Source organism: Saccopteryx bilineata, chromosome 6 (assembly GCF_036850765.1).
Source record: "Saccopteryx bilineata isolate mSacBil1 chromosome 6, mSacBil1_pri_phased_curated, whole genome shotgun sequence".
NCBI classification, from domain to species: Eukaryota; Metazoa; Chordata; class Mammalia; order Chiroptera; family Emballonuridae; genus Saccopteryx; species Saccopteryx bilineata.
This window is the reverse complement of record NC_089495.1, coordinates 133,062,146-133,088,141: the sequence shown is the minus strand read 5'-3', so window position 1 is coordinate 133,088,141 and position 25,996 is coordinate 133,062,146. Positions and strand designations below refer to the sequence as shown.

At 51.4% G+C, this 25,996-nt stretch overlaps 1 protein-coding gene across 5 annotated transcripts in view; it reads right to left on the bottom strand.

Annotated features, from left to right (window-relative positions):
• Positions 1 to 498: 498 nt before the first annotated feature.
• Positions 499 to 25,996, bottom strand: part of DNAJB6 (DnaJ heat shock protein family (Hsp40) member B6) — a 50,837-nt gene continuing 25,339 nt past the window's right edge. For 4 of the 5 annotated variants that reach the window (XM_066234546.1, XM_066234548.1, XM_066234547.1 and 1 more), the window contains 4 exons: positions 21,802 to 21,930; positions 19,233 to 19,374; positions 18,255 to 18,325; positions 7,327 to 7,742 (listed from right to left, as the gene is read on the bottom strand). In XM_066234546.1, coding sequence (XP_066090643.1) covers positions 7,420 to 7,742; positions 18,255 to 18,325; positions 19,233 to 19,374; positions 21,802 to 21,930 — 665 coding nt within the window. In that variant the 3' untranslated portion in view covers positions 7,327 to 7,419. Of the gene's footprint in view, positions 1,757 to 7,326; positions 7,743 to 18,254; positions 18,326 to 19,232; positions 19,375 to 21,801; positions 21,931 to 25,996 lie in introns of those variants that run through there. The other variant, XM_066234550.1, reaches the window with a different exon arrangement.

Sequence of the window (25,996 nt, the reverse complement as noted above, 5' to 3'; positions counted from 1 at the left end):
CACTGCACTGCAGATGGGTGCTGGGTTCCCATGCCCCCACCGCTAGAGAACCCCAAGGTGAGAGGTAGCACAGAAAACACCCAGAGCCACAACTCCTCCCCACTACCCACCTGTGCAAGACAGCACCCCCTCACCGAGGAGCTGGCCCCTTGGCTGAGGCGGGCCTCCAGACCCATGCACACTTGTCACATTCTGGCTAAAGGACACCCCCAGTGCTATTCCTGTGCCTGGCCGAGACACGGCCCCTGCAGTGATGTGCCCTGTCCCACTCAGGACAACCCCTCCTCCTAGCAAAGTCACTGCTCAGTCTGGTAAGTCCCCACCCCCACCCTCAAGGCAGCTGGTTTCTCACAGGCACCTCATTATGTAGCATGTAGCTCAGAATACAGCTTTCTGCCCCAAACATCCCTTCATCTTTCATATGATGCAGGACTACCTTTATTCCACCATGACAGGCAGTGCGGCTCCCGGTCTGAATGACGGCACATGGGCCGCACACTGAAGCTCACACTTTATTTATGCTACAGGTCACCCTGGCACAACTACATTCCTCCCACAAGTGTCACGCCCCAGGGTCCTATCCCACAGCCTGCACCCCCCACCAAACTAACTTCCCTGTGACCGCCATGTTAGATTCACAGACGTCACACTCATCCAGCAGCACAGCACCACGGGGCCCAAGTTGCTGGCATTTTTACATCACGCCCAGTTTTCCCAGTCCCCTTATTTCCAAGGGGGAAGGAAAAAGGTGTGGGGGACACAGCAGGCCCTTGGGTCAGTGGAGGAAATGTTGCCATGGGGAGCAGCAGGGTTAGGCAGCACCCAGACTGCAGCTCAGGAAGCAAAAGGTTAAGCAGCAGTCATGCAAAGAAACCACTGCCGAGGCTGCTAGTCTTGCTGGAAGAGGGTGGGTGTTTCCATCCGCAGAGGGGTACTGAGTCAGCTCACCTGCTGGTACGTTTGTGTGTCTGTGTGTGTGCAAAGAGCCTATTTCTCCCCAGAAGATCCTAAACCTAGAGTCAGAGGTGGTGGTTTTACGGAAGTAGAATCCTATGTACGTGCTCAAAAGAACAATTATGAATCGGGGGGTGGGGGGAGAGGTGGTATTTAGTAAAAACTAAAGAACTTTAGTAGAAGTTGGGAGAACTTAGAGAACATCAGATTTAAAACCATAAGCACAGGGAGTAATGTGACCTCTGGTGTGACCCATCAAGGCCACCATGGACAAGGCCAGGTGCTCCAAGGTCTTACTTTATGAACTGAAAGGAAGTACCTGCTGGTTACGGCTCAGGTGTGATATATGTTCCCTGTGAGTCACCTACACTCAAATATCCTCCCAATACCGTACAACCGTGAGGAGTCATTCCGTGAACGGCCACCAGGGGCCTGAGCATCACTGTCACCTCTAAAGCTAAGTCAGGTGCCGGTAGGGGCTGGGCCGCCGGGAAGGAGGAGCTGGAGCCCAGGCGCTCTGCAGGAAATGCGATCTTAGTGCTGGGGAAGTGGGCAGTGTGGTGGCTCACACCGCTGCCACCGCCTGTGGTTGTCAGGCCGGCCCCATCAGCGTCCCCAGGGCTGTGCGAGGGTGTGTTCTGGGGCCGGGTGAAGCAGATGCCCTACATGTCGCGTGCACACACCACACAGCGCTGCGAAGCGGGAGCAGCCCCGTCGCTCTAGTGCAGCCCCTTGGTTGACTTCTTCTTCTTGGACTCGTCTTTGTGCTTCTGCTTCTTCCTCTTGCCACCTTCTTTGAATCCTAAGAAAACACGGCTTGTCAAACACTGCAGACAGCAACAGGTCCCCCACCAAGAGCCAACCATGTCTTGTCACCACATGAACACAGCACACAAAGTTACACATTCTCACTCTCCAAGTCTACACCTAAAGCTCAACAGAACACAGACTGACATCCCACCGTAAAAAAAACCTTTCACACAATTCACAGGACACCACAGCCTTCACCCACCACCTCAGAGGTCCCTGCTCTGGGTCCCACTTGGCGAGGGCACAGCCCCAACACCCGGTATCCCTGGGCTTCCTCCACCAGTCAGCTCTGTGAGTCCCCAACACCTGCCTTCCATCCCAGGTGCTGGACGGAGGCCACAGGACACACCTGCTGGAGACTGTCGGGGCCAGTTAGGGACCTCTGGCTTTTTTGCAGAAATAGCTGAGCTGTGCTAAGTCAGTAATCAAGCCAGGACATTGGGGGTGGGGGGTGGGGTTGAAATTTGAATTTGGGTAGGAAAAGCTCAGTTTAAAATTATTTTTTAAATTCTTCCAATTGATTTGAGGGGGATTGGCGTGAGAAGCATCTACTTGTTCCATTTGTGCACTCATTGGTTGCTTTTCTTATCTGCCCTGTGCAGGGGTTAAACCTGCAACCTTGGTGTGCCAGGACTATGCTCCGCTTACTGAGCCACCCAGCCAGGGCAGAAGAGCTGTTTAAATGGCCTGAATGGAACAGAACCAAGTAGTGGACCAGGCCAGGGCCACTGTGGACCCTAAAAGCTTCTTCAAGATTCTGAGTCCCTTGCCCTGGGCGGTTGGCTCAGCAGTAGAGCGTCGGCCTGGCGTGCGGGGGACCCGGGTTTGATTCCCGGCCAGGGCACATAGGAGAAGCGCCCATTTGCTTCTCCACCCCCCCCCCCTCCTTCCTCTCTGTCTCTCTCTTCCCCTCCTGCAGCGAGGCTCCATTGGAGCAAAGATGGCCCGGGCACTGGGGATGGCTCCTTGGCCTCTGCCCCAGGCGCTAGAGTGGCTCTGGTCACGGCAGAGCATTGCCCCCTGGTGGGCGTGCCGGGTGGATCCCCGTCGGGCGCATGCGGGAGTCTGTCTCTCCGTTTCCAGCTTCAGGGGAAAAAAAAAAAAAAAGATTCTGTGTCCCAGGTGACACCTCAGAGCATCACCCCCAGTCCTGACATGCCCACCTACTCTGAGGAGTCAGCGCGCAGACTCAGCCACGTGGGTTCCCACCTGGCTGCTGCCCGCCATCCACCTGCAGCCAGCTGGAAGCCACCTGACTAAGGTGCAGTTGTGCTGGGACAGCTGCAAGAACACAGGACCCAGGAGCCCTGGGCTCTCATCTGAGACATCCACGGCCCCTCTTGCCAGCCCTTCACCAGCGTCCGCGGGCCCACAGGAGGGTGTCACACTGCCCATCAGTGTGCCGCCCAGACCAGGCGTTCAGGGAAGGTCCTCACAGTTTGAGTGAACAGAAGAAAAGGGCTGAGCTGTGCAGATGCCTGAGGACTGCTTGCCACGCCAACCCTAAGGTGACATGAGGGCCTGGAGCAGTGACGTCAGAACAGGACAGAGGAAGACAACACTCTCCAAAGGACAGACATGGAAGCAGAACTGTTGGGGAACCTGCGCTGTGTCATGCACCGGAGGTGGTTACAGGTTAGAGGGGGAATGGAGCTGGGGTCAGGTGGGCCACAGCTGGGCCCAGAGGGTCCTTCTTCTGTGGAAAAAACCTGGAACTAGGCCCTGGCCGGTTGGCTCAGTGGTAGACCGTCGACCTGGCGTGCAGGAGTCCCAGGTTCGATTCCCGGCCAGGGCACACATCTGCTTCACCCCTCCCCCTCTCCTTCCTCTCTGTCTCTCTCACCCTCCCGCAGGCGAGGCTCCATTGGAGCAAAGTTTGCCCGGGCGCTGGGGATGGCTCTGTGGCCTCTGCCTCAGGCACTAGAATGGCTCTGGTTGCAATAGAGCATCGCCCCCTGGTGGGCATGCCGGGTGGACCCGGTTGAGCGCATGCGGGAGCCTGACTGCCTCCCTGTTTCCAACTTCAGAAAAATACAAAACAAAAAAATAAACCCTGGAACTAGCCTGGGTTGGCTTTGATGGGACAGGAGTGCCCAAAGGTTCCTGGTGTAGGGTTGCAGAGGCGCCATGAACACAGGACAGGCGATGGGCTCCCCACTCACTCTTACTAAACAGGCATTTCTCAGTGCTGAGACCACAGACAAACCAGAGGAACTTAATGACCGTGAAGCTGAACCCCTTCCCCCAGCAGTTACCCATCCCCTGCAACTGGGGCACAACGGACACACGGCACCCAGCTCCAGACCAGAGGCTCAGGGAGCCAGCAGCAGGTGTGGAGTCCACTGAATGGTCAGATTTCTTTAAAATCATGTAAGAAAACAGACATTTGATTCTGACAGCCCCGACCTGCGACAGCACTTGTGTCAAAGTTCTCAGGCTGAGGGGAGCACGGTGTAGAAAGCTGGTGTCTGGGAGCATGCAGAGGTCCGGGCTCTGCACCCACCAACCCTCCCAAGCCTGGGACAGTCTTGTGTGTCACACCACCTGCACCTGCTTCTACCAACCAGTGTGGCCATCCGGGTCCCTAACCCATCAGCCAAACCAGCTCCAACCAGTGCCCCAAACCAAGAGGTAAGGTGCTCATGGGAAAACCCGGTCCTTTCTGATGTGAAGGAATCTTGAATTGTAAAGAAACAAGGTCGCCTGACCTGTGGTGGCACAGTGGATAAAGCGTCAACCTGGAATACGGAGGTTGCTTGACTGGGCTTGCCTGGTCAAGGCACATACAGGAGTTGATGCTTCCTGCTCCTTCCCCTTCTCTGCCTCCCCTCAATAAAAATGAATAAATAAAATCCAAAAAAAAGAAACAGGGTCACAAGGCAGGGGTTAAAACCCCAACACCCTGAGAGGTGGCGCAGAAATGGTGTTGGGTCTGCCAGGGGTGGGGCTGCAGAGGGCACATAGGACAGAATTACTTTGGTATTAACTTACAATGTTCAATGTTTAATTGGAAAGACAAAACAAGAAAATACAGTTCCTCCTGTGCCCTGAGCTCCCTAGGAAAGGCAGGCTCTGTCCTCTGGGGATGGTGTCACAGCCAGTGTCCTCAAGCCCTCACAGAAAAAGAGTTTGTCCAGAGCAGCTCTACACTCTTAGTGGAGAAGCGTAGACTAATTAGTTTCCCTGAGGGAAGTTACCCAAACTCCAAGCAGCGCCAACCAGCCCAGCTGTTAGTCTCACAAGTGTGGGGAGGTGTCCCAGGAAAGAGAATTAAGGATCAACTCTTCCTTCCTGGGGTTTTTTTCACGTGGAATAGTTTTTAGCTTCCCTCAACAGCCACACCTGTAGGAAGGTGTGATTCATGAGTGAAAAGTGCTGCCCTTTTCAACGTGTTCCTTTACGATTTGCTGGCTCCTGAGGTGAGCCAAGACCATGGACACCCTCTAATGTCAAATGGAGCAAGCCAGTTAAAAGGGTTAGACTTCTAAGGCAAGAGCACATTAAGACATTAAATGCCAGCAACTGGGGCCCACACCGCTTCATCTGCTTGCTGCCTGTGCCCCACCAAGCAGCCCGAACCCCGACCAGGGGCCATAGTCACACCAGAGTCCCCCCACTTCCCACCAGTCCTCCCGCTGCACCCAACGCTGAGTTACATGACTACAAATACGGGAGCTGCTCACTCCAGCAACCAAGTCCATGTCTGGGGAGTGCACCTCCTGAGAGCTCGGCTGTTGCCCACAACAGTTCCTCCCAGAAACTGCCGGCTGCCTCCACGCGGCACTGTCCCTGCGCCAGGGACATCTGCGCTGCGTTTGATCAAGTGGTGGAAGCAGGGATAACTTCTTGGGTAACCAGGTTTCTTATATGTGCTTCTTTTTAAGGAATACTACCCGAGTCTGGTAACATAGCCAGAAGATAACTGGGTGACCCATCCAGGTCACATGGGAGCCACCTAAATGGAAGGACCCCAGCCTGAAGCAGGAGCATCCCGTGTCTGCAGGATGGGGAGCCCAGCCCACCTGTTCATGGGACAGAGATGCCCAGACACCAGGTGTCATTGTCCTTCGAGCCATCACCAGCTCAGCATCAAACTCTGGAATTTTTTACCTGCAGTCTTCCCAAATGACTCAGTTTCTTGACTCTTCCTTCAGGGAGGCTTTGTCATGTCTAATGAAGAATCCTACCCCTGGGTTCTGACGTGTGCTCACGGCACACTGCTAGGAGTCACATCTGCAAATCAGCCTTCTCATGACTTGATTCGAAAACAACAAAAAATAATTAACTCTAACAGCATTCAGAAACACTCCCAGAGGTGCTCTAGTCCCCACTGAGCAAGGAAGCTGCAGGGTGTGAGGCAGGCCACCAGCCCTTCGGCATTGCTGACTATTATAGTTGTCCCCACTTGATGATGGTACCCAGGAGGGACCCAGTGGTAGACACTGACAGAAACGAGAGTTTAGGACTTGCTTTTTCCTGCCAATTCTGACTTTCTCAGGATGCTCCAGCAGGTGACAAAGTGTCTTTCACTCTACAGGCACAGTGTGGGAACGGGGGTCTCACACTGAGCTCAGGATACAGTTTTGGTCCCGGGAGACTGGCTGTGTTCAGCCATGACACTGCCAGGCAGGTCCAACACCTCACTCACTCCTGGGAACTAGGACATCCTGACCTAGAAGACTTAGGGTGTCCTTCCAACTTGACGCCACAGACAAAATTTTCAGTCCCTGTCAAATGGAGCTTGTTCAGGGAAATGGAGCAACAATCCTACCCCTGGGCAAGACCCCTGAATGTTGGGGTCCCTCACCCAGCCTGAGGGCCACTCAGCTCCTACAGGGGACAATGAATCCTGGGCAAACAACCCACATCCACTCAAGGCCAAGTGGGGTCTTCCTGGATCACGTGGCCCTTCCAATGGTCCGTCTCTCTCAACTGTACTGAAAAGGCTCAGGGGTGGAGGCTCTATGCCATGGCCAAAGCCCCAGGACACTACTTCCAGGGAGATGGATGTTCCCTTCTGCCCTAGGACCTGGGCTCTGAGAAGGACCAGGAGGTGTGTTAAGGGACTGGTTTCCAACAGGAAGTTCTGGGAGAGGAATCTGAGACAACACAGCTTCAAACGAGGTCCACAGAGGTCACCTCACAGTCACCCAGATACAGAATCAAGCATGAACCTCTTCCTCCAACACACAATCTGCAGTGAGCTCAGTGACTCCCTGTGGTCAAACCTAAAGCACAGCTGTGCCCTCAGAGACCACCCAGAACCTTTTATGGGAAATTACATCAAAGACCCATCGGGCCATGACAGATTACAAGTCTAGAAACCAGATGAGGGCAGTGCCAGAGGTCAAGGCCACCAGGCCCACACCCAGTAGGCTGTGTAGTTCTATGTTTAACCAAACACCATACAGGCACAAAGGGTGGAAGAATGGCAAACAAGGTGGCACTAAAACTGTTCGAGGCACGTTACCATCCAAGTTCCAAAAAGGAGCATTTTAGGGTAAAGCAGTACCTGGCAATTCTGTCATCTGTGACCAAGACAACACACTTCATACCATCACAGAAGGCTGATACCCCGTTTTAATTGTGAGGTATGTCGTGGAAGGTGCTCCTGTAGCACCTGCCAGGCTGGCTGACCAGCCCCACCCCCGCCCCTCAGGTCAGGACACAACAGCACAGCACCGTTTTCTGTCCCCGCTGGCCTTGGGTGGTAAGAGATGTGTCCCTGTGGGGACGCTCTGCCTCAGTTCCCCTCTGCACACCTGCTGAGAACATGGAGGTGTCCCAGCTGCTGGTGGCCCTGTGTCGGCCTGGTTCATCCTCTTCCTCACCGACATAGGGAGGGGACGTGTGTTTGGGAAGCGGGGTGGGCTTGTGGGCCCTTGGCGGGCGGGCACTGGTGCTGGTGAGCTGTGCAGGCAGCGCCTGCTGGCCTCGGAGCTGGCATTCCTGCAGGAAGGCTTCCTCATCAGCCACACCTGAAAGGACACAGAGACAGGCATGAGGTGGGCACCACGGGAGGGCCACACACAGGCTGCTGCGGCCTCCCTTCCTGGGTGGCCACTGTGGGACGCCATCCTCGCTGAGCTGGCGGCCTCAACTGCCCCAGGTGCACTGCTGGGGCCTGACGTCACCTGAGAGGAAAACGACCAAGTGGAACCCACCCCAACCCCAAAGTCCTGTCAAGACCCACGGCTGGATCCCTTTGCCAGGTCCTCAGACTCAGCCCAGCAGTGCAGCCCTGGACAAGGCTCTGGGTCCAGCTTTTGGTCTCATCTTTGGGCAACTTTGAATCTAGAGCCCACACCCTACAGACACTGCCCATCCACTGAACATTCAAGTCAGCGTGAGAAGGGAGGTGCTAGCCGGGGAGGCCTGCCCACGTGCCTGCCCCACCTGCACACATGCAGAGAACCCACAACACTGCAGTCTGCCACACTGGACACAGATCCTGCCAGGGACAGTCCTCATCATGCCAAAACCGTAAGTTTTACACTTTCAGTTGCAACTAGGAAGCCAGTAAAAGAATAAGTGGTAATGTCCATCATTTCAGACTCCCCTTTTTAGAGCTCCCTGCCCCAGGTCACCTGAAGCAAGACGCCCACAGGCACTGTCCCAAGCACAGCATCTTGTGTCCCACACTGGCTGCCTGCCCTCCCTACTTTCTCCACGGAGAACAACTGTTTGTTCACCAAGACCCTCCTGCAATGAACTTTTAAAAAGAATGTCATCTAAAGGGCTTTTACAATTCCAGTCATTTGAACTGGTCTGTTAGTGGCTGAGGACCGGGTACAATGCTGGTAAGAGGTGGGTGGTGCCTTAACCTACAGCATTACCACAGGACACATCAGGATGCCCAAAGTCCTCACAGGACCCTGCCCCTCGGGGTCCTAGGGCACATCCTCAGCAGCAGCAGCACTAGGGACCAGAGCATGCTGGTCTGAGAAGGGAGCTACCCAAGATGTCACCCACACTAAGCACAGAAGCTCTTTCCTGAGAAACAAGAATAGCTCAGCTAGCCTAAAGTCTGCGGCTTACAGCTCAGGGCTTTTCCTGATTAAGCCTCCATATCAATTTTATACAACCTCAGATGTGCATGACACGTACGCCCCCCACCCCGCACAAAAGGAAACCAGTTCTGTCAGGAGATGTTTCAGCAAGCTGATCTGGGCACTGGGTGGGAACACCGGCAGTCACTGGTGTCGGGACACCCCAGGACCTCACGTCTCCTTCTGAGGCAGCTCCCACTCCACTGCACACACTTCCCACTCAGATCAGGTCCTGAGCACATGCCTGTGGAGCCAGGCCCAGGACAGCACCAGGGTATAGGCCACTCCCGGAACACTAAGCCTCTGGCAGTGCTGTGAACAAAGCAGTCATGGGGAGACTTGGCATCCACAGCCACATCTGAGGTGCAGTCGGGAGCTGGGAGGGACATGGTGGCCACAGGTGCTCCGGCTGAGTCTTGTGCTCAGGGCCTGTCACTGTAGCTCTCCGAAGGTGGGCACACAGTGGGAGAAATTTACACAGAACCTTACCCAGGTGACATGTCCAGCCCTGTCTACCCAGGTGGGAAGCACACACTCGGTCTCACGGATATGACAGCAGAAGGTGCTGGCCCTTGGGTTACCCCTCTGAAGGTTAGTCACCCACTCCCTGCCTCTAGGCAGTCACACCTAGTAATTTCCATGAGCTTTACAACTACCCTTGGTCTGCCCAAGGGTAACATTTGAGAGGAATTTAACGTTTCAGGTATCTAAATCAAGCATGGCTGTGCCACTGGCTGCTCCGAGCTGCACAAAGGCAGAGATGTGTGACGTGGGGGACCTTCCAGGAGTTTGAGTTCACCTGTCCCACTTACCTCACTAGCAGGGGTCCCTGCAGCCCTGCAGTCACAGACAAGAAAGGGGGTGGCCTTGTCCCCCACACAGCTCGTGGGAGCCCAATGTTCATGAGCACTGTCACTGAGTTCTGCACACACAACAGTGACCTCCACAAGCTCTGCTGTTGCCGCTTCACTCACCAGCCTAGGCCACATGAGCCACTGTCTGGAAGAGACACGCCCAGTTTGGGGTCGGCTCTGACATCACGTGTCCCCTTGCTCAGCCAGCTCTACTCACCAGGCCCAAGACGTGCTGCCACAGCCACTGTGTATGTTGTGTTTGCGGTCTGTTAGAAAATGTTCAGCTTGATACCTGAAAACACCCCAAATACACAAACACACAGACACTCCACAGCAACACCCAACGAAAGGGCAAAAGAGGTACTTTCCCCGCTCTGCCTGGTACCTGGCTGCCCTCGGCGCTCACACAGCAGCTAAACCACTGATCCAGGAGAGCATCCCCCCTTTAGAAGAGATGCTCACCAGGAGGGACAGGTGTGTGCTATTCTGGGAGAGGCCAGGCCTTGGTGACCCATGACAGGGGTACAGATGACAGGGACGGGCAGCCCTCTGATCTCACTTGTTCCATCTGCCCAAGGTCTCATAGTGACAGGAAATAGTGTCCCTTCGCCTCTGCTCCTGGGCCCCTCCTCCTACCCTAGTCCAGTCCCAGCTCCACCTCCTCAAAGCCTGCCTTCCTTCCGGCCCTACTCTGCGTCCTTTGGTGTGGCCAGGGCTGAAACCTGGGCTTGCAGTCCTGGCCTCCACATGAGCCAGAGAAGCACGGTTGGGACACACCGCCGAGTGCCCCTGACTTACCTGCATGGTCAACCTTGAGGACATGGTGACCTCCTGGCTCTGCAGGCCCCTCCCAGCCACGCTAGGAGCTCCAATGATCCGGAGTCTGGAGCAAGGACAATCAAGTCATGGACCCCACAAGGTTCCCCGTGAAACTTGAGTATCTTGGGTACCAGGAAAACCATTAGGGGAAGGAAGTAGCAGTGGAGGTTGAGACCAGACAACCGCCGCTCCTCGCACAGAAGCCTTTGCTGGACACTGCACACACCCACACATGGATCCACCAGGCCACTTCAGCCATCGTATGCACGTTACTAGGTGCTGACGGGCTTATGAAAAAGGCCACTGCCTCAACGCATTACTGAGCTGAGGTGACGCCTGTATTCCACTCGAGATTGAGAAAAGGGGTCTTAATAAGGACGATCCTGTCACTTTAAGTGTCAAGGCCAAGGGCCCACACACACACACTTAGTTCAACAGCTGTGGCACTGGCAGGCCCTGGTCTCACCAGGAGAGCCTGCCGTGAACGCCCCAGCTGTGACCAGAGTCGCAGACAAACCACCTCCCATCACCCACCACATGAAGGAGGGCACAGTTTCTGCCCACCGCAGCCTGGGCCATTATGAAGGGCTAGTTTTCTTACCCCAGGACACAGACTGGCAACACAGAGCTTTGTAAAGGTCCCCACAAATTCTCCAACTGCTGTCCACAGATGCCCCTTGGGTCTCTTCAAGAACAGGGTGGCCAGAATAGAGGTGGCTCTGCTGCCAGGGCCCACCTGTACCCAGTGATGGGGGTGTCAGCACAATACTGACTCTGACCACTGTGTGCTCCTGTACTGGGGAGTGGTGCTGGGACAGCCCCATGCACAGGAAGGCCCGCACAGCATGCCTATAATAGCAGAGGGGCACAAGGCGGGCTTTCTAATACCCTCCTGAGACTGCAGGTTTTATGCTTAGTCGTGTTCCAGAATCACCTGTCCACCGTCCTCCAACCACTGTCCACGTGGCCACCCTCCCACATGACCCGCATCCTGCAAGCTTCCAGGAACAAAGGACTGTTTCCTGTGGCAACAAGCCTCTGCCTCAGTTTCCAGAGCACAGCCTGTCCTCTGGGGCTGGGGCCAGAAACCACAAGGGGCCCTAGGAGCTGGACTACCTGCTGTTTAGTGAGTACGGACATGCTAGTCTTGGCAGGCTAGTGCTGTGACAGAAGCTTCCAGAATGGCGTCTGAGTTGGAACTTTCCCGTTAGTGTTCCTTTGCAGCCCTCAGACCCCAGCATCCAGCAAAGCACCTACTTTTCAACGGCACGCTCGGTCCAAGTCCCACAGAGCCCCAGCAAGACAGGAGTGATGAGATGTGGCATGCACGGGGACTTGTCGGGGAGACCAGCATGTCCCTTTCAAGGTATAGCACCCCTCACTCAGGACTCAATCTCACAGGTGAGCCATAAGAGCCCGCACCACTCTGGCGCTTAGCCCTTGAACACCTGTGACAGCCGACAGAAACCGACCCCACTCCTGGCACGCAATACCCACAGCATCCCCTCAAGACGGTGCTGCAAACGGCCGAGCCTCCTTGACAGAAGTCCAGCCCAAAAGGTAAGAACTCCACTGCAGCACCTCCAGCCCAATGGGCAGCAAGCACACAGCATGCCCCATGAGGACAGGGCTCCTCAGAGCAGGGAGCAGAGTCCATGTCTATGGATTGCCACGCAGACTTCAGTCCTGCTCCGTCTGGACACCAGTACGTAAGAGCACAGTGCACACAACTGTCATCAGAGACAAGAGCCTACCTGGAAAAGTGAGGACTCAGAACCGGTCCTGGTGCCGCCATATGTGTGAAGCAGCCCCCACTGCCTGTGCCTCGTGATAACAAAAGGAGCTTCACACAGGAGTAAGTCCCATATGTTCAAAGCCAATTTCACTATACCACAATTTCAAAGCAAGGGACAGGTTATCAGCTTTGCTTAACTTCCTGAGAAGCAAATAGCACAGGCCACTGAAGCCAGAGCCCAGACAGGCCCAGGACAGCAGACCTGCCATACACACCATTTCCAGGAAGTCTTTATGGCCTGATGGACATCTCATCTAATCAAACAAAGCTCAACGGTATCTAAGTGTGGGGTGTGGGGACCCCCAACTGCTCTTTGTAGTGTGCTGAGCAGCAGGAGGTGAGTCAGTACGCTTGGGGCAGAGACCCGCAACCAGGTACCAGCCACACTGGCTAGTTCTTACAGCCCCACCTCTGAGAAATTTAGGATCGCCTTGACAAGCCAACTCAAGAGTATCCACCTGCATTTCCCCATTACAAGCACCTCACTATCAACCTCACAACCCGTCTCTCAAGTTAAGTGCAGTGGACAGTGTTGGCAGTGGTAATGTGCATGCGGCACAGAGCAGACAATAGTGGAGGATCCCCAGCCGTACTCACTGCTCCAGCACCAGCCACCATCACCGCATGCTACCCATCAAGAAATCAAAATCAAGGTGCACCATCCACACAGTGCCTCTCAGAATAACTGAAAACTCTACAAAATAAAACCACTGATCTCTGCCACACCCAACACCAGTTTCCCATTCTACCCTATTGATTACTAAACCATCCCTCCTTTTATGGAAATTTACCATTAAAAAGTGTGAAGTTGGCAGTCTGTACTACGGAAAGGCAGTAATACACATTACAAAAATAAGTCGCATCTAATTCTACAACCCATACAGAATTTACTGTGTTGGTGTAATCTCTGCTACCCCTTCCTGGGTGTAAACAAACTATTAAAACATATAAAGTTTACATTGGTCTTAACAGGTCGTTTTTTGCATTTGGAAAATTTAATATAGCAGAAATCACCTTGCCGTGTATCACCCAGTTAAATAAAATTTAAAAATAAAAACACAGCCTGCCGTAGTGGGGCCAGAGTACACTGTGGTCATCAAGCAGCTATGAGAGGAATGTTCCAGCAGCTGTTGCACGCTCAGTGTCACAGCAAATGTCTCGCTCTTTCCCCAAATGGAGAACACAGCACTGAAGCATGGCTGATAACACGCAAATGAAAACAAACCTCCACAGAAAACAACAGTCACTCTTCCCAAATTTGTACAATCAGGAGCCATGGTTGTGTGGGGGTCATTTTTTTTCCTGGGGGGTGGGGCAGTAACCCAACACTTTGTCAGAGTTTGAATACCACCCAATTTGAGATTACTTAACATTGTCCAAAAATGTATCACGGGCCCATCGAGAGATGCCTTCAAATACCAAGGGCCAGGTATGTGCCCACAAACTGCATTCCAGCGCGCGGGTGCTCCTGTTGGCACAGAGCTCAGGGGTGCACACAGAACCCATTGACACAGGTGAGTGATGCTAACCACAGGCCCTGCAAACACGGATGCAGAGGAAAAAAACAGTATGTGTGGGAGGGCCAGCGCGCAGCTATCAGGGTACCAGGCATAGGAATCAGTACCGACCGTGATGTGACTTGGACACGGAGACATAAAGAGTGGGACACAAGATGACGTAGGCACAAGACCAAAACCTGTCGCACGCCAGGGGAGGTAGAGAGATTATAACAGCAAGCTAGATCATGGATACAAGACATGGTGACGACAAACACAGAAGGCAAAGCAGAGTGGTCAGAAGTGAGGACCGATGCCACTGCTCTCTCCAAACAATGGGGAAAAGGTCACATGGGAAATGACACCACGGGGAGGCCACATCCTAGAAAAGGGCAGTGGTGCTGGGAACAGGGACGGAAGGAGGGACCTGGAAGAGGAAGAAAGTCTAGAACACATAAGAGGCCCTGGCCGTTTGGCTCAGTGGTAGAGCGTCGGCTTGGTGTGCAGAAGTCCCGGGTTCGATTCCTGGCCAGGGCACACAGGAGAAGAGTCCATCTGCTTCTCCACCCCTCTCCCTCTCCTTCCTCTCTCTCTCTCTCTCTCTCTTTTCCCCTCCCGCAGCCAAGGCTCCATTGGAGTAAGGTTGGCCCGGGCACTGGGGATGGCTCTGTGGCCTCTGCCTCAGGTGCTAGAATGGCTCTAGGTGCAACAGAGCATCGCCCCCTGGTGAGCATGCCAAGTGGATCTCAGTCGGGCACATGTGGGAGTCTGTCTGACTGCCTCCCCGTTTCCAACTTCAGAAAAATACAAAAATAAAAAATAAATAAAAATAAAAGCCTGGTGCCAGACCAGGTGGTGGCGCATTAAATAGAGCACCAGACTGGGATGCTGAAGACCCAGGTTCAAGACCCCGAGGTTGCCAGCTTGAGCGCGGGCTCATCTGGTTTGAGCAAAGCTCACCAGCTTGGACCCAAGGTTACTAGCTTGAGCAAGGGGTTACTCGGTCTGCTGAAGGCCCACGGTCAAGGCACATATGAGAAAGCAATCAATGAACAACTAAGGTGTTGCAATGAAAAACTAATGATTGATGCTTCTCATCTCTCTTTGTTTCTGTCTGTTTCTATCTATCCCTCTCTCTGACTCTCTTTATCTGTAAAAAAATAAAAAATAAAATATAACAAAAATAAAAGCCTGATGGCCACTGGTCTGTCCTGAACATCATGGGTATTCAGACAGCCAGCGCTTACTCACAGGAAGGCAAAAAGCTGGTTACTAGACTGTAGCTGGGCAACTTCCTACAACATGCAGACAGGTGGCCCTCAGGGTGTAGTTCTAGGCACAGGCCTCACGAGGACATCTATGCAGCCAGATCCCAGAATGAGCAACAGGCCCTGGTGAGGCCAGGCCCCTGGGGCCTTATCTGCAAAGCTGGAATTACAGCTCTGCCAGAGAGGGCCATTGTGCTAACCAAGTTACCAGTGCCTAGAATGGGCCTATTAGCTGGCTTCCCTTCCCATCGTCACGTTCTGAGGGCAGGGATGGTTTGAGGGCTGAAAACCATGGGAGACAGAGGCACATCAGCCTCCACTTTCTCATCTGTAGACCATTTGCCTGCAAAGCCCAACACTGGACTTGTCTGAGGTCCCTCAGCTTCAGGCCCTGCTCTGTCCCTACTCCCAGCACATACCTGGAAGGGGAACAGTGCAGTAAAGTGCTGAGAACACATTGGGACTTGAAGCCACACCCTCTCCCAGGGGTCTCAGGGCCACTCACCCTACCTCAGCTGATGGGGCTCAGGACAGAATCAGAATCTGTTTTAGAGGAAGTAGGGAGATAGAACTGCTGAGGACAAAGGGGAGGAAAACCGGTTCCTGCCAACTACAGGTACTGAAGTACAATTCACATCCAAATGACTCTAGAACCTAAGGTGACCAACAGTCGCAGGGCATCCACTGGCCCCGGAGGTGAGCCACCTGCTTGCTTGCTGGGTCTCCACTGCCAAAGTAATGGGACTGTGATTGAAGTGCGACTTTTATCAAGATGGACCGAGAATGCCACAATAAACAATTGAAACAAACCTGGAAAAGGCACATCACAGGACCAACATTCTAACTTACGTGGATTGAGACACACAGCTCAATTCACATAAATAAAACAAGTTCGTTTGTGGCCCAAGCCGGCTGGGTCAGTGGTCGAGCATCAGCCCAGCATGTGCAAGTCCTGGGTTTGATTCCGGGTCAGGGCACACAGGAGAAGCATCATTCTGCTCTACCCTTCCCCCTCCTTCCTCTCTTATCTCTCTTCCCCTCCCACAGCCAAGGCTTCATTGGAGCAAAGTCGGCCTAGGCGCTGAGGATGGCTCCATGGCCTCCACCTTAGGCACTAGAATGGCTCCGGTTGCAACGGAACAATGGCCCAGATGGGCAAAGCATCGCTAACTGGTGGGCATGCCGGGTGGATCCCGGTCGGTTGCCTGTGAGAGTCTGTCTGCCTCCCTGTTTCTCACTTCAGAAAAACACAAAAAGAAAGATACCAGTAACTAGACAACATGCCAAGACCAGACAACTTGGGGACTTCTAAACAGAGCAAAGACAAACACTCACCACCTGGGCCTGACCCCCTGCACGGCAAGATCCTGGTAACTCACGTCGGATACTCAGCACTGCCCTGGCCGTGCCCTTTCCCACAGGAAGAAACCAGCAGCAGCAAGAGCCTAATCCCATAGCAGGAACTCCTGAATGCAGACTCCTGGGAGCAAGATGCCTCCCCATACTAACGGTTAGATGAGGAAACACGAGGGAGTGGATAGGGGAATATCTGTACGGCCTAAAAGACAGTCTCGAAGACCCAGCATGTCCACAAATGGAAAACCACTACCGTGAAATGCGTTCTAATATCCAACCATCGTGGGGCAGATTGCTCACTCACCTGGTGTCCCTAGGGGGGACCATCTGACTTCCCTACCAAAGGGTTTATTTCCCCCTCTCGTGGAAAATATAAAACTCCACAGTGGTCTGGGTGTTTACTTGAGGATTCTCACACAACAGGGAGATCATCTACATGAACACTATGAATGAAAAGCAGCTTACCGGTAATAAAACTTTAGTGTGTGACATGGGCACCATACACTCCTGCACGTAAGGTCCCATACCTCTGCCTTGTCTGCAGGTTCTCGGGCTGAGACAACACATGAGCACTGTTTAGTTTTCCTGAGTTCAACTGCCTTTTAACACTTATAGTCTCTATGAGACTCTATAATACTTTTACTTGCTTTCAGTGACAACACATTCAGACTGGACAGAACCATGAGCAATTTCCACATGCTTTCCCATGGAGACTACATCTGACGGGCAAAATCCTTCCAACAGTTCCATCCTGCTGCCACAACAAAACCGGGTGGGGTTTAAACATAACCAAAGTCCTAGTCACACCCCTGTGCCTGGACCCTAGGCATCAGAGGGGGTGGTGTCAGACCTCAGAGACTGCCCCATCTACGGCACCCTAGCATGTGCCATGCGTCTTGAGGCTGGCATCACATGAACCTAGAAACCAGAGCATACTTTGGGAAAGCAAAAATAACTATCTAGTTGTTTGTCATTCCCGATTAATGGAATGTTCCATAAATCGCTAACCATTCTATATGTACACAGGAAGGTCTTCACGCACTCTCCAAAAATCCTGAAAAAACTATCACGGCCCTGAACACGGGTAGGTGCCCAGTTCAGTGCCCAGGACGGACAGAAAGCAGGGGAGGCCCAGGCACAGAATCACACACAGGAGGCTGCAGGCCCCCTCAGGAAAGAATGCACCAAACACATCGCATTTATTTTTTTTTAAGCAAATAACAAAGACCCAGATTACCAGCATTACTTTTTAAACCTAAACTTAACATTACATATTTAAACAATTGTCAAAACTTACTAAGTTGCCAGCATTCATGCACAACTAGACACATCCTCAATTTTTATTAAACCAGAAATGTAGTACCATAGATGCATTAATACCGCTCACGACTAAATACTGGAAAGAACTGAAATTACTTTGTGGAAGATTCGTCCTGGCAATGTTAACTTCAGCAGGCTGACACTATGTGGCTCACGGTTCACACACAATGAAAAGCAGGTCCGTGCTGGTGTTAGTGTACGGAAGTCACGGCCACCTTGGATTACATTAATAAAAAAGCAAAGTGCATACAGAGATTTACAACAATTTTAAAGTCAAAATTTAAAAAAAAAAAAAAAAAAAGATTCTATCATGTGGTCCCAACAATAAACTCAGAAGTCTATGACAAACAGGGCTCCGATGAGCTGTGTATAAATACTTTAGATTAGGTACCATTACACTGAAAGTCGAGTTCATTTGAAATCTTCAAAAAAATGTTCCTGTTAATCCTGAAGTGGTGCTTGTTACAGTTAACATGTCTGTTACATGCGTGCGTTGAATTACTTGTTATCCAAGCGTAGCTGCTGCTCCTTACCATTTATCGTTAAGGACTTTAACTGGCCGTCTTCTTCAACTTCTACTCTTTCTTGACCATTCTCGACAATTCTGGAGGATAAAATGCACTTTTAAACCTTTTTCTTTTGAAGTAAATACACGTGTGAACACACAGGCATCTTAAAGGACATAATGGCCATGGACATCCATACATGAAATTACAAAGTTGGAAAAAAACAAGCTGAAACCAACCTGCTGACAATCTTTCTTAAAACACTTCCTCGGACAGACATGCTGTGTCTCCAGTTCGCGTAGCTGAGCGTTACCTACCCGCACATGCTTGTCATCAGGACAGCAAAGTGTTTACTCCTATGGCGTTTCCTGCTTGACCACCCTGGCAATGCGGTACACTGAGAACACTAGCACCATGTTACCGCATGTGCAAAGTGGCTCTAAGTGAAGACGACTACTAATATATAACAGTAAACAAAACTTAAAAGGAAAGGCTCTAATTCAAAGATTAAGATTCTCAGGTGCTCTGGCTGGATAGCTCGATTGGCCAGAGCATCATGCCGAAGCACAGAGGTTACCAGTTCAATCCCTGGTCAGGGCATATACAAGAACAGATGTTCCTGTATCTCTCCTGCTCTCTCCCTTCCTCTCTCTATAGTCAAAAAAAAACAAACATTTAAACATTAAAAGAAAACAAAGCAAAGCCCTGGCCAGATAGCTTGGTTGGTAGAGCATTGTCCTGAAGCACAGAAGTTGCTGGTTCAATCCTCAGTCAGGGCACATACAGAAGCAGCTAGATGTTCCTCTCTCCCTCTCTTCCCCCTCCCTCTCACTAAAATGAATAAATTAAAATAAAATAAAAACGAATTATGTTTTAAAAAAGATTCTCAGGTGCCAAGACTGAACATATAACCTATACTGACACCCTTGGGGTTGAAAGGCAATGTGGCGCTCAAAAACCATTACACCTGCTAATCACAGACGTGAATGTGGGAGATAACTGTACCTCTTTGTAGTGATTTTCCTTCCGTTAACTGTTCTGGTAGAAGTCGACACGGATTTGAAGTTGCCCATCCCACTACCACCAAAGGACGTGGAGGAGAATGCAGTGAGGCCACCGTGACCTAATGACCCAAAGGAAGTAAATCCTATAGGAAATAAAGGGAGAAAGAAGATTGGAGACTACGTATTTAGTGCAAAAATTCCCGAGTTTCAGAATCCCACAGCGAACCTCTGATGTAAGCATGGTATCAACTGGGGCAGCAGGGTCAGGGCTGTGGAGGACACTCTTTTTTGAGTCCAGAGGCAAGACAACCGACAACCAGCTCCTGCTCAGGTCACCTCCCCTCCTGCCCTCACACCTGCTGCGCTGGACCTCGTGGGTTCCCCCCAACTTGTGGAGAACTACTCGGCACCAAGTCTCACAGAGGGACCAGGATGGCCGCACATGTGTGCCTCTCACAGGAACAGACTCCCCACCGCAGACGGAAGAGCAACCCAACTTGCTTACCTTCTCTGTGCAATGAGACCACAGGGGCAGTAATATGAATTCTTAAAAAACTAAAGTGACTTCAGAACGAATTCTACAAATAATTACCTTAAAAGTATGGATCTGTAGTTCATACACAACATCCTCAAACGGCACTCACACTCTGGATGTCATCACCTTTAAACGCTGATGTCCATGGGTCACACTGAAGCACACTACACGTGACACTGAAGCTGGTTTCCTTGCTCACACTGACATGAACACCCCTGCTCCCTAAGCACAACTAAACCTAGGCTCAGTTGCTGTCTAGAACCAGTAATGGCCAACAGAAACAGAATGTGAACCAAACACGTCACTTCAAATTTCCTTACAGTACCATTAAAAAATTAAAAAGAAATTGGTAAAATTGACTTTTAACACTATTTTACTTAATCCAGAATTATCCACATCACAAGCAATACAAAAACCTGAACAAGCTTCACCACACTTGTCACGTGTTGGTGTGGATGGGCCACACTAGCCACTCGGCATCTCTGTGTGGCTGTGGCCACCGTCTATTCCAGGACGGGACAGGTCTAGAGAGCCTGGACACTCTCAAGGCCTCTCAAAGGGAGGACTGCATCCCATGTTTGCCAGCTGTGCTTTATTCTCCCTGAAATGAGCACTACCACTAACACATGGCATCTGAGGATCTATCTGCTGGAGAAAAGCACATTAGAAGACAGCACTCTGCCTTAAGATCTGATCAAATGAACCACCTTCCTAGTGTGACCAGCAAGACACTTGCAGGACAACACTATGGGCTGCGCGCTACCGTGTCCTACCACAGAACGCTCAACACAAAAACAGACTCAGAAAGACAGAAGGATCTCAGTAAGCTTCCACGGGAAGAGTCTCCTTCCTGGGGTGAAAGTTTGTCCACCAGTGCCCACTCCCCAGCTGCTGACCTGCCTTTACTGCGTGCTGCCCACTGTGCTTGTGGACAGTCAGTCCTTGTGGCCGCACTGGGCATGGGCCAGGTTACTGCCCCGCCTTGGCCTCTACCTGTGAACCTCCCTGGGACTCTGCCTCCTTTTATGTTTAATTGCCAAAGAGGTTAAATAAACAAAGACTTGGTGAGACTAAGTGGATTATTTTGCTGCTTTCACAGTAATAGCCCAAAACCTACTACTCCTTTTAACCAGAAATTTCATTGTTTAATAGCAAGAGCAGAGCCTAACTAGGCGGTGGTGCAGTGGATAGAGCGTCGGACTGGGATGCAGAAGACCCAGGTTCGAGACCCCGATTTCGCCAGCTTGAGCACGGGCTCATCTGGCTTGAGCAAAAAGCTCACCAGCTTAGACCCAAGGTCGCTGGCTCGAGCAAGGGGTTACTCAGTCCGCTGAAGGCCAGCGGTCAAGGCACATATGAGAAAGCAATCAATGAACAAGTAAAGTGTCACAACAAAAAAACTGATGACTGATGCTTCTCATCTATCTCCGTTCCTGTCTGTCTGTCCTTATCTATCCCTCTCTCTGTCCCTGTTTAAAAAAAAAAAAAAATAGCAAGAGCAGAAACAGACTTTCAGGTATAATGTTCTTGGGAAGATTAAAGTACATATATAGCCTGACTAGGCGGTGGCACAGTGGATCAAGCATCGACCTGGAATGCTGAGGTCGCCGGTTCAAAACCCTGGGCTTACCCAGTCAAGGCACATATGGGAGTAAATGCTTCCTGCTTCCCCCCCCATCTCTCTCTCTCTCTTTTTTGTCTCTCTTCTCTAAAATGAATAAATAAAAATAATTTAAAAAAAGAAATACCTGTGGTGGTACAGTGGTTAAAGCATCGACCTGGAACACTAAGGTCGCCAGTTCAAAACTCCAGGCTTGCCCGATCAAGGCACATACAGGAAACAACTATAAGTTGTTGTTTCCCACTCCTCCACTCCTTTCTCTCTCCCCTCTCTCTGAAACCAACTAAAGGAAAAAGAAATACTGGCAGGTGTACAAGGCTGTTCTACAGAAAAGACGACGCTGCCCTAAGGGGACACTGCTGACGAGCACTTCCTCTGTTCACACACCAGACACTAAATGTGAGGGTTTGATACCTGTTTCGAATGAAGGAAATCCTCCGAAAGATGGAAATCCACTGAAAGCCGAGAAGAAGGAGCCTGAGCTCCGGTTCCTGTTCCCCCGGGAGCCCCGTCGAGTCCCAAAGAATTCGTCAAATGGGTCATCTTAAAAACACACACAGGCATTTTATGAAATCTTTGCTCAACTTTACTGTTTTATGGGGAAGCTGCAATAAGAGAAAATGAATTATGACATATTATTCCATTAAGAACAGCAAGCTTAGGCCCTGGCCGGTTGACTCAGTAGTACAGTGTCGACCTGGCATGCAGAAGTCCCGGGTTCGATTCCCGGCCAGGGCACACAGGAGAAGCACCTATCTGCTCCACCCCTCCCCCTCTCCTTCCTCTCTGTCTCCCTCTTCCCCTCCCGCAGCCAAGGCTCCATTGGAGCAAAGTTGGCCCAGGCACTGAGGACCGCTCCATGGCCTCTGCCTCAGGCACTAGAATGGCCCTGGCTGCAATGGAGCAGCGCCCCAGATAAGCAGCGCATCGCCCCCTTGTGGACATGCCAGGTGGATCCCAGTCTGGCGCATGCGGGAGTCTGTCTGACTGCCTCCCCGTTTCCAACTTCAGAAAAATACCAAAAAAAACCAAAACAAACAAACAAAAAAAACCCAAAAAAAAGAACAGCAAGCTTAAGAGAAGCCATGGTGACGCAGCTCACCCACAGAGCCGTGAGCCTTCTACCAAGAACTGGCTCACCGATCCCACCAGAGCCAGCACACCCTGGACCAGATTGCTGACAGATGTGCTCCGCACATGGGGACTGACAACCGTTCGGAACATCCTTTTGTGGACGTTCTATAGACACTGTCCCTGCCACAGTGTGAGAAATGTCAGCATGGAGCCTGACCAGGAGGTGGCGCAGTGGATAGAGCATCAGACTGGGATGCAGAGAATCCAGGTTCAAAACCCCAAAGTCGGCCCTTGGCCACTTGGCTCAGTGGTAAAGCGTCGGCCCAGCATATAGAAGTCCCGGGTTCAATTCCCGGCCAGGACACACAAGAGAAGCACCCATCTGCTTTTACCACCCTTTTCCCTCTCCTTCCTCGCTATCTCTCTTCTCCTCCTGCTGCCAAGTTTCCATTGGAGCAAAGTTGGCCCAGGCGCTGAGGATGGTTCCACGGCCTCCACCTCAGGCGCTAGAATGCCTCCAGTTGCATCAGAGCAATGGCCCAGATGGGCAGAGCATTGCCCCCTGGTGGGCATGCTGGGTGGATCCCTGTCGGGCGCATGCAAGAGTCTGTCTCTCTGCATCCCCGCTTCTCACTTCAAAAAAATACAAAAACCCTGAGGTTGCCAGCTTGAGCGTAGGCTCATCTGGCTTGAGCACAGGCTCACCAGCTTGAGCGCAGGGTCCTAGACATGACCCACGGTCACTGGCTTGAGCAAAGGGTCACTCGGTCTGCTGAAGTCTCCCCACCCCCGAGAAGGCACATATGAGAAAGTAGTCAATGGGCAACTAAGTAGAAGCAACGAAAAACTGATGCTTCTCATCTCTGCCCTTCCTGTCCATCTGTCCCTCTCTGTCTCTGTCACAGACACATAAAAAGTCAGCATGGATCACATTTAGGTACATAGGAACTCATCCTCCATAAAGTCTGGATTGCCTTCTCCAACATAATTCAGGGGGGAAAAAGGGAACTGTTCAGATATTCATTTATAACACAGGGAGAAACTGGTAATTCTGGACAAGTATAAGAACTTTGAACTTTTCATAAACTTGGCATCTCAAAAATATTTTTTAAAGGATTAGTTGAGCCTGACCTGTGGTGGTGGTGCAGTGGATAAAGCATCAGCCTAGAGTGCTAAAGCTGCAAGTTTGAAACCCCAGGCTTGCCTAGTCAAGGCACATAAAGCAGCAGCTACTATGAGCTGATGCTTCCTGCTTCTTCCCCTGCCCTGCCTATCTCTCCTTCCTCTCTCTAAAATAAGTACAATTTAAATAAATAAAAGAATCTGTCAAAGTCAAATGTGAATATTGATATGCAAGCATGACACTGGTAAGATAGGAAACTACTAACATGAACAGGTGTCACGTGGATCCTGAAGATGTCACATGCTCCTGAAAACAAGACTAGCGTGACAGTTTTGAATTGTCAGGTTATCAATGAGCAGTCACTAAAAACATGAATTATACGCTTAAACTTACTGAAGTTCTATGAAATTAACCAGTACTATATTTTTTCTGGAAAATGGGAACTCTGCGATCAACAAAAAGAAATGCAGACAGTCGAGAGAGACATGCTGTGGGCAGACCAGCTGCCCACTACAGGCTGCAGTGCCAGCTGGCAGGGCATGAGGCAGTAGGATGCAAGGCAGGGTGCAGTGGCAGAAAAATTACACCCCCACTTGAGGTGTGAGCCACGCTGTCCTGCACACACCTGCCTGACCACTTTGTATACTTCTGCAATACCCTGTGGTCACTGCCGGAAACACAGTAACAGTGTCTTCAGGTTCACACAGCAACTAAACCCTTAAAGGCTGGTTTGCAAGGCTTTTTGGTGCAACTTACACCAGAATCCCTGGGACCTGACAACTCAACTAAATTAAGGTAGCCATCATTTTACCTGACCAGTGGTGGCACAGTGGATAGAGCATAGACCTGGGACACTGAGGTCACTGGCTTAAACAAGGGGTCACTGGCTTAGCTTGAGCCCCCCAGTCAAGGCACATATGAGAAGCAAGCAATGAACAACTAAAGTGACACAACTACAAGTTGATGCTTCTCATCTCTCTCCCTTCCTGTATATGTCTCCCTTGCATGCACTTAAAAAAAAAAGAATAGAAAAGACCCTTCAACCCACATGTTTTATTAAGATTCATCAACACTGAGCATCTGAGAGCAATAGAAAGAAACCGACTCATGTCCCGGCTTTTAGCCCACACCAGTGCATGAGGCCCAGCACGGACCAGCTGCCACCTTAGTCCTAGACCCAAGGCCTACACCAATCACCCCCAAGCACACAGAACACTGGCACAAAGAAGGACAAGACAGAATCTAACATTCTGTCTCTACTGCAGTATCAAAACTAAAGGACAGTATGACCCTCAGAAAAGGAGCCCTTGGAATCCATCCACCTCAATGAGCTCGCCCAGGAAAACCCCAGTACTGCCACAAAATAGACACAGAATCCCACTACAACTCTAATTTTAAGATGCTATTATTTACATATTCAAAAGCAGAAGATATTCAGAAGAATTCTGAAATAAACAGAAACCGCAGCAAATTAAGAAGGCAGCCACTGAATTGGAGACCCCCAGGAGATGGGCTTGGGGGTCTCCCATCTCCACTGCTGAGCCGGCATCTGGGGCGCCTGGCATCAAACAGCAGGCGATCCACAAAACAAGGTAACATCACACTTTTCTACTTCTCACACGATCATTATGTCATGACTCCTCATCACATCCTCATCTGGCTGCAGAACTGCGTTTTCTTCTCAGAGCTGCAAAACTCTATCCAAGGGTTCACACGGGATGTGCTTACCCATCAATGAGCCAGAAGGTGAAGATGACGGTGGAAGCACTGAGCCCTGGCACACCGACGCTCCAGTCATGACTGGCGAGAGTCCCCAGCAAAGCCTGTGTCTGAGACACTCGTGGCCACCAGGGTGAAGGAATAAGCCACCTTTCACAATGAAACAGTGGTAGCATCACAGCCTCCTCCAGAACACCAAACCTCTGACCACAGACACTGTGCTGCCCTGAGTGGAGCTCTTTCCACAAACCACACTCTCTGGTCCTGACTGACCACAACCATACAGCACACCAAAGAGAAAGCTGGTCCAGACATTGTGTACTGTGATGCCTGGGGTTTCATCAGAACCCACACAGACAAGTCACAGAGTCCAGTGTTCTACAGAGCAGCCAGGAGTGTTTCTGACCCCCACCACCCACGTCCAGACCACTAAGTAGGGAGGCAAAAGGAGGTTAATGAAGACCGTACACAGTGACAGAATCCATAAAAACCTTCATCTTTTTAATGTGAGATATAAATTCAGAAGACTCTTCAAAAGAGAAGAAGAGGCCCTGGCCAGTTGGCGCGGTGGTAGAGCGTCGGCCTGGCATGCGGAAGTCCCGGGTTCGATTCCCGGCCAGAGCACATAGGAGAGGCGCCCATCTGCTTCTCCACCCCTCCCCCTCTCCTTCCTCTCCCGCAGCCAAGGCTCCA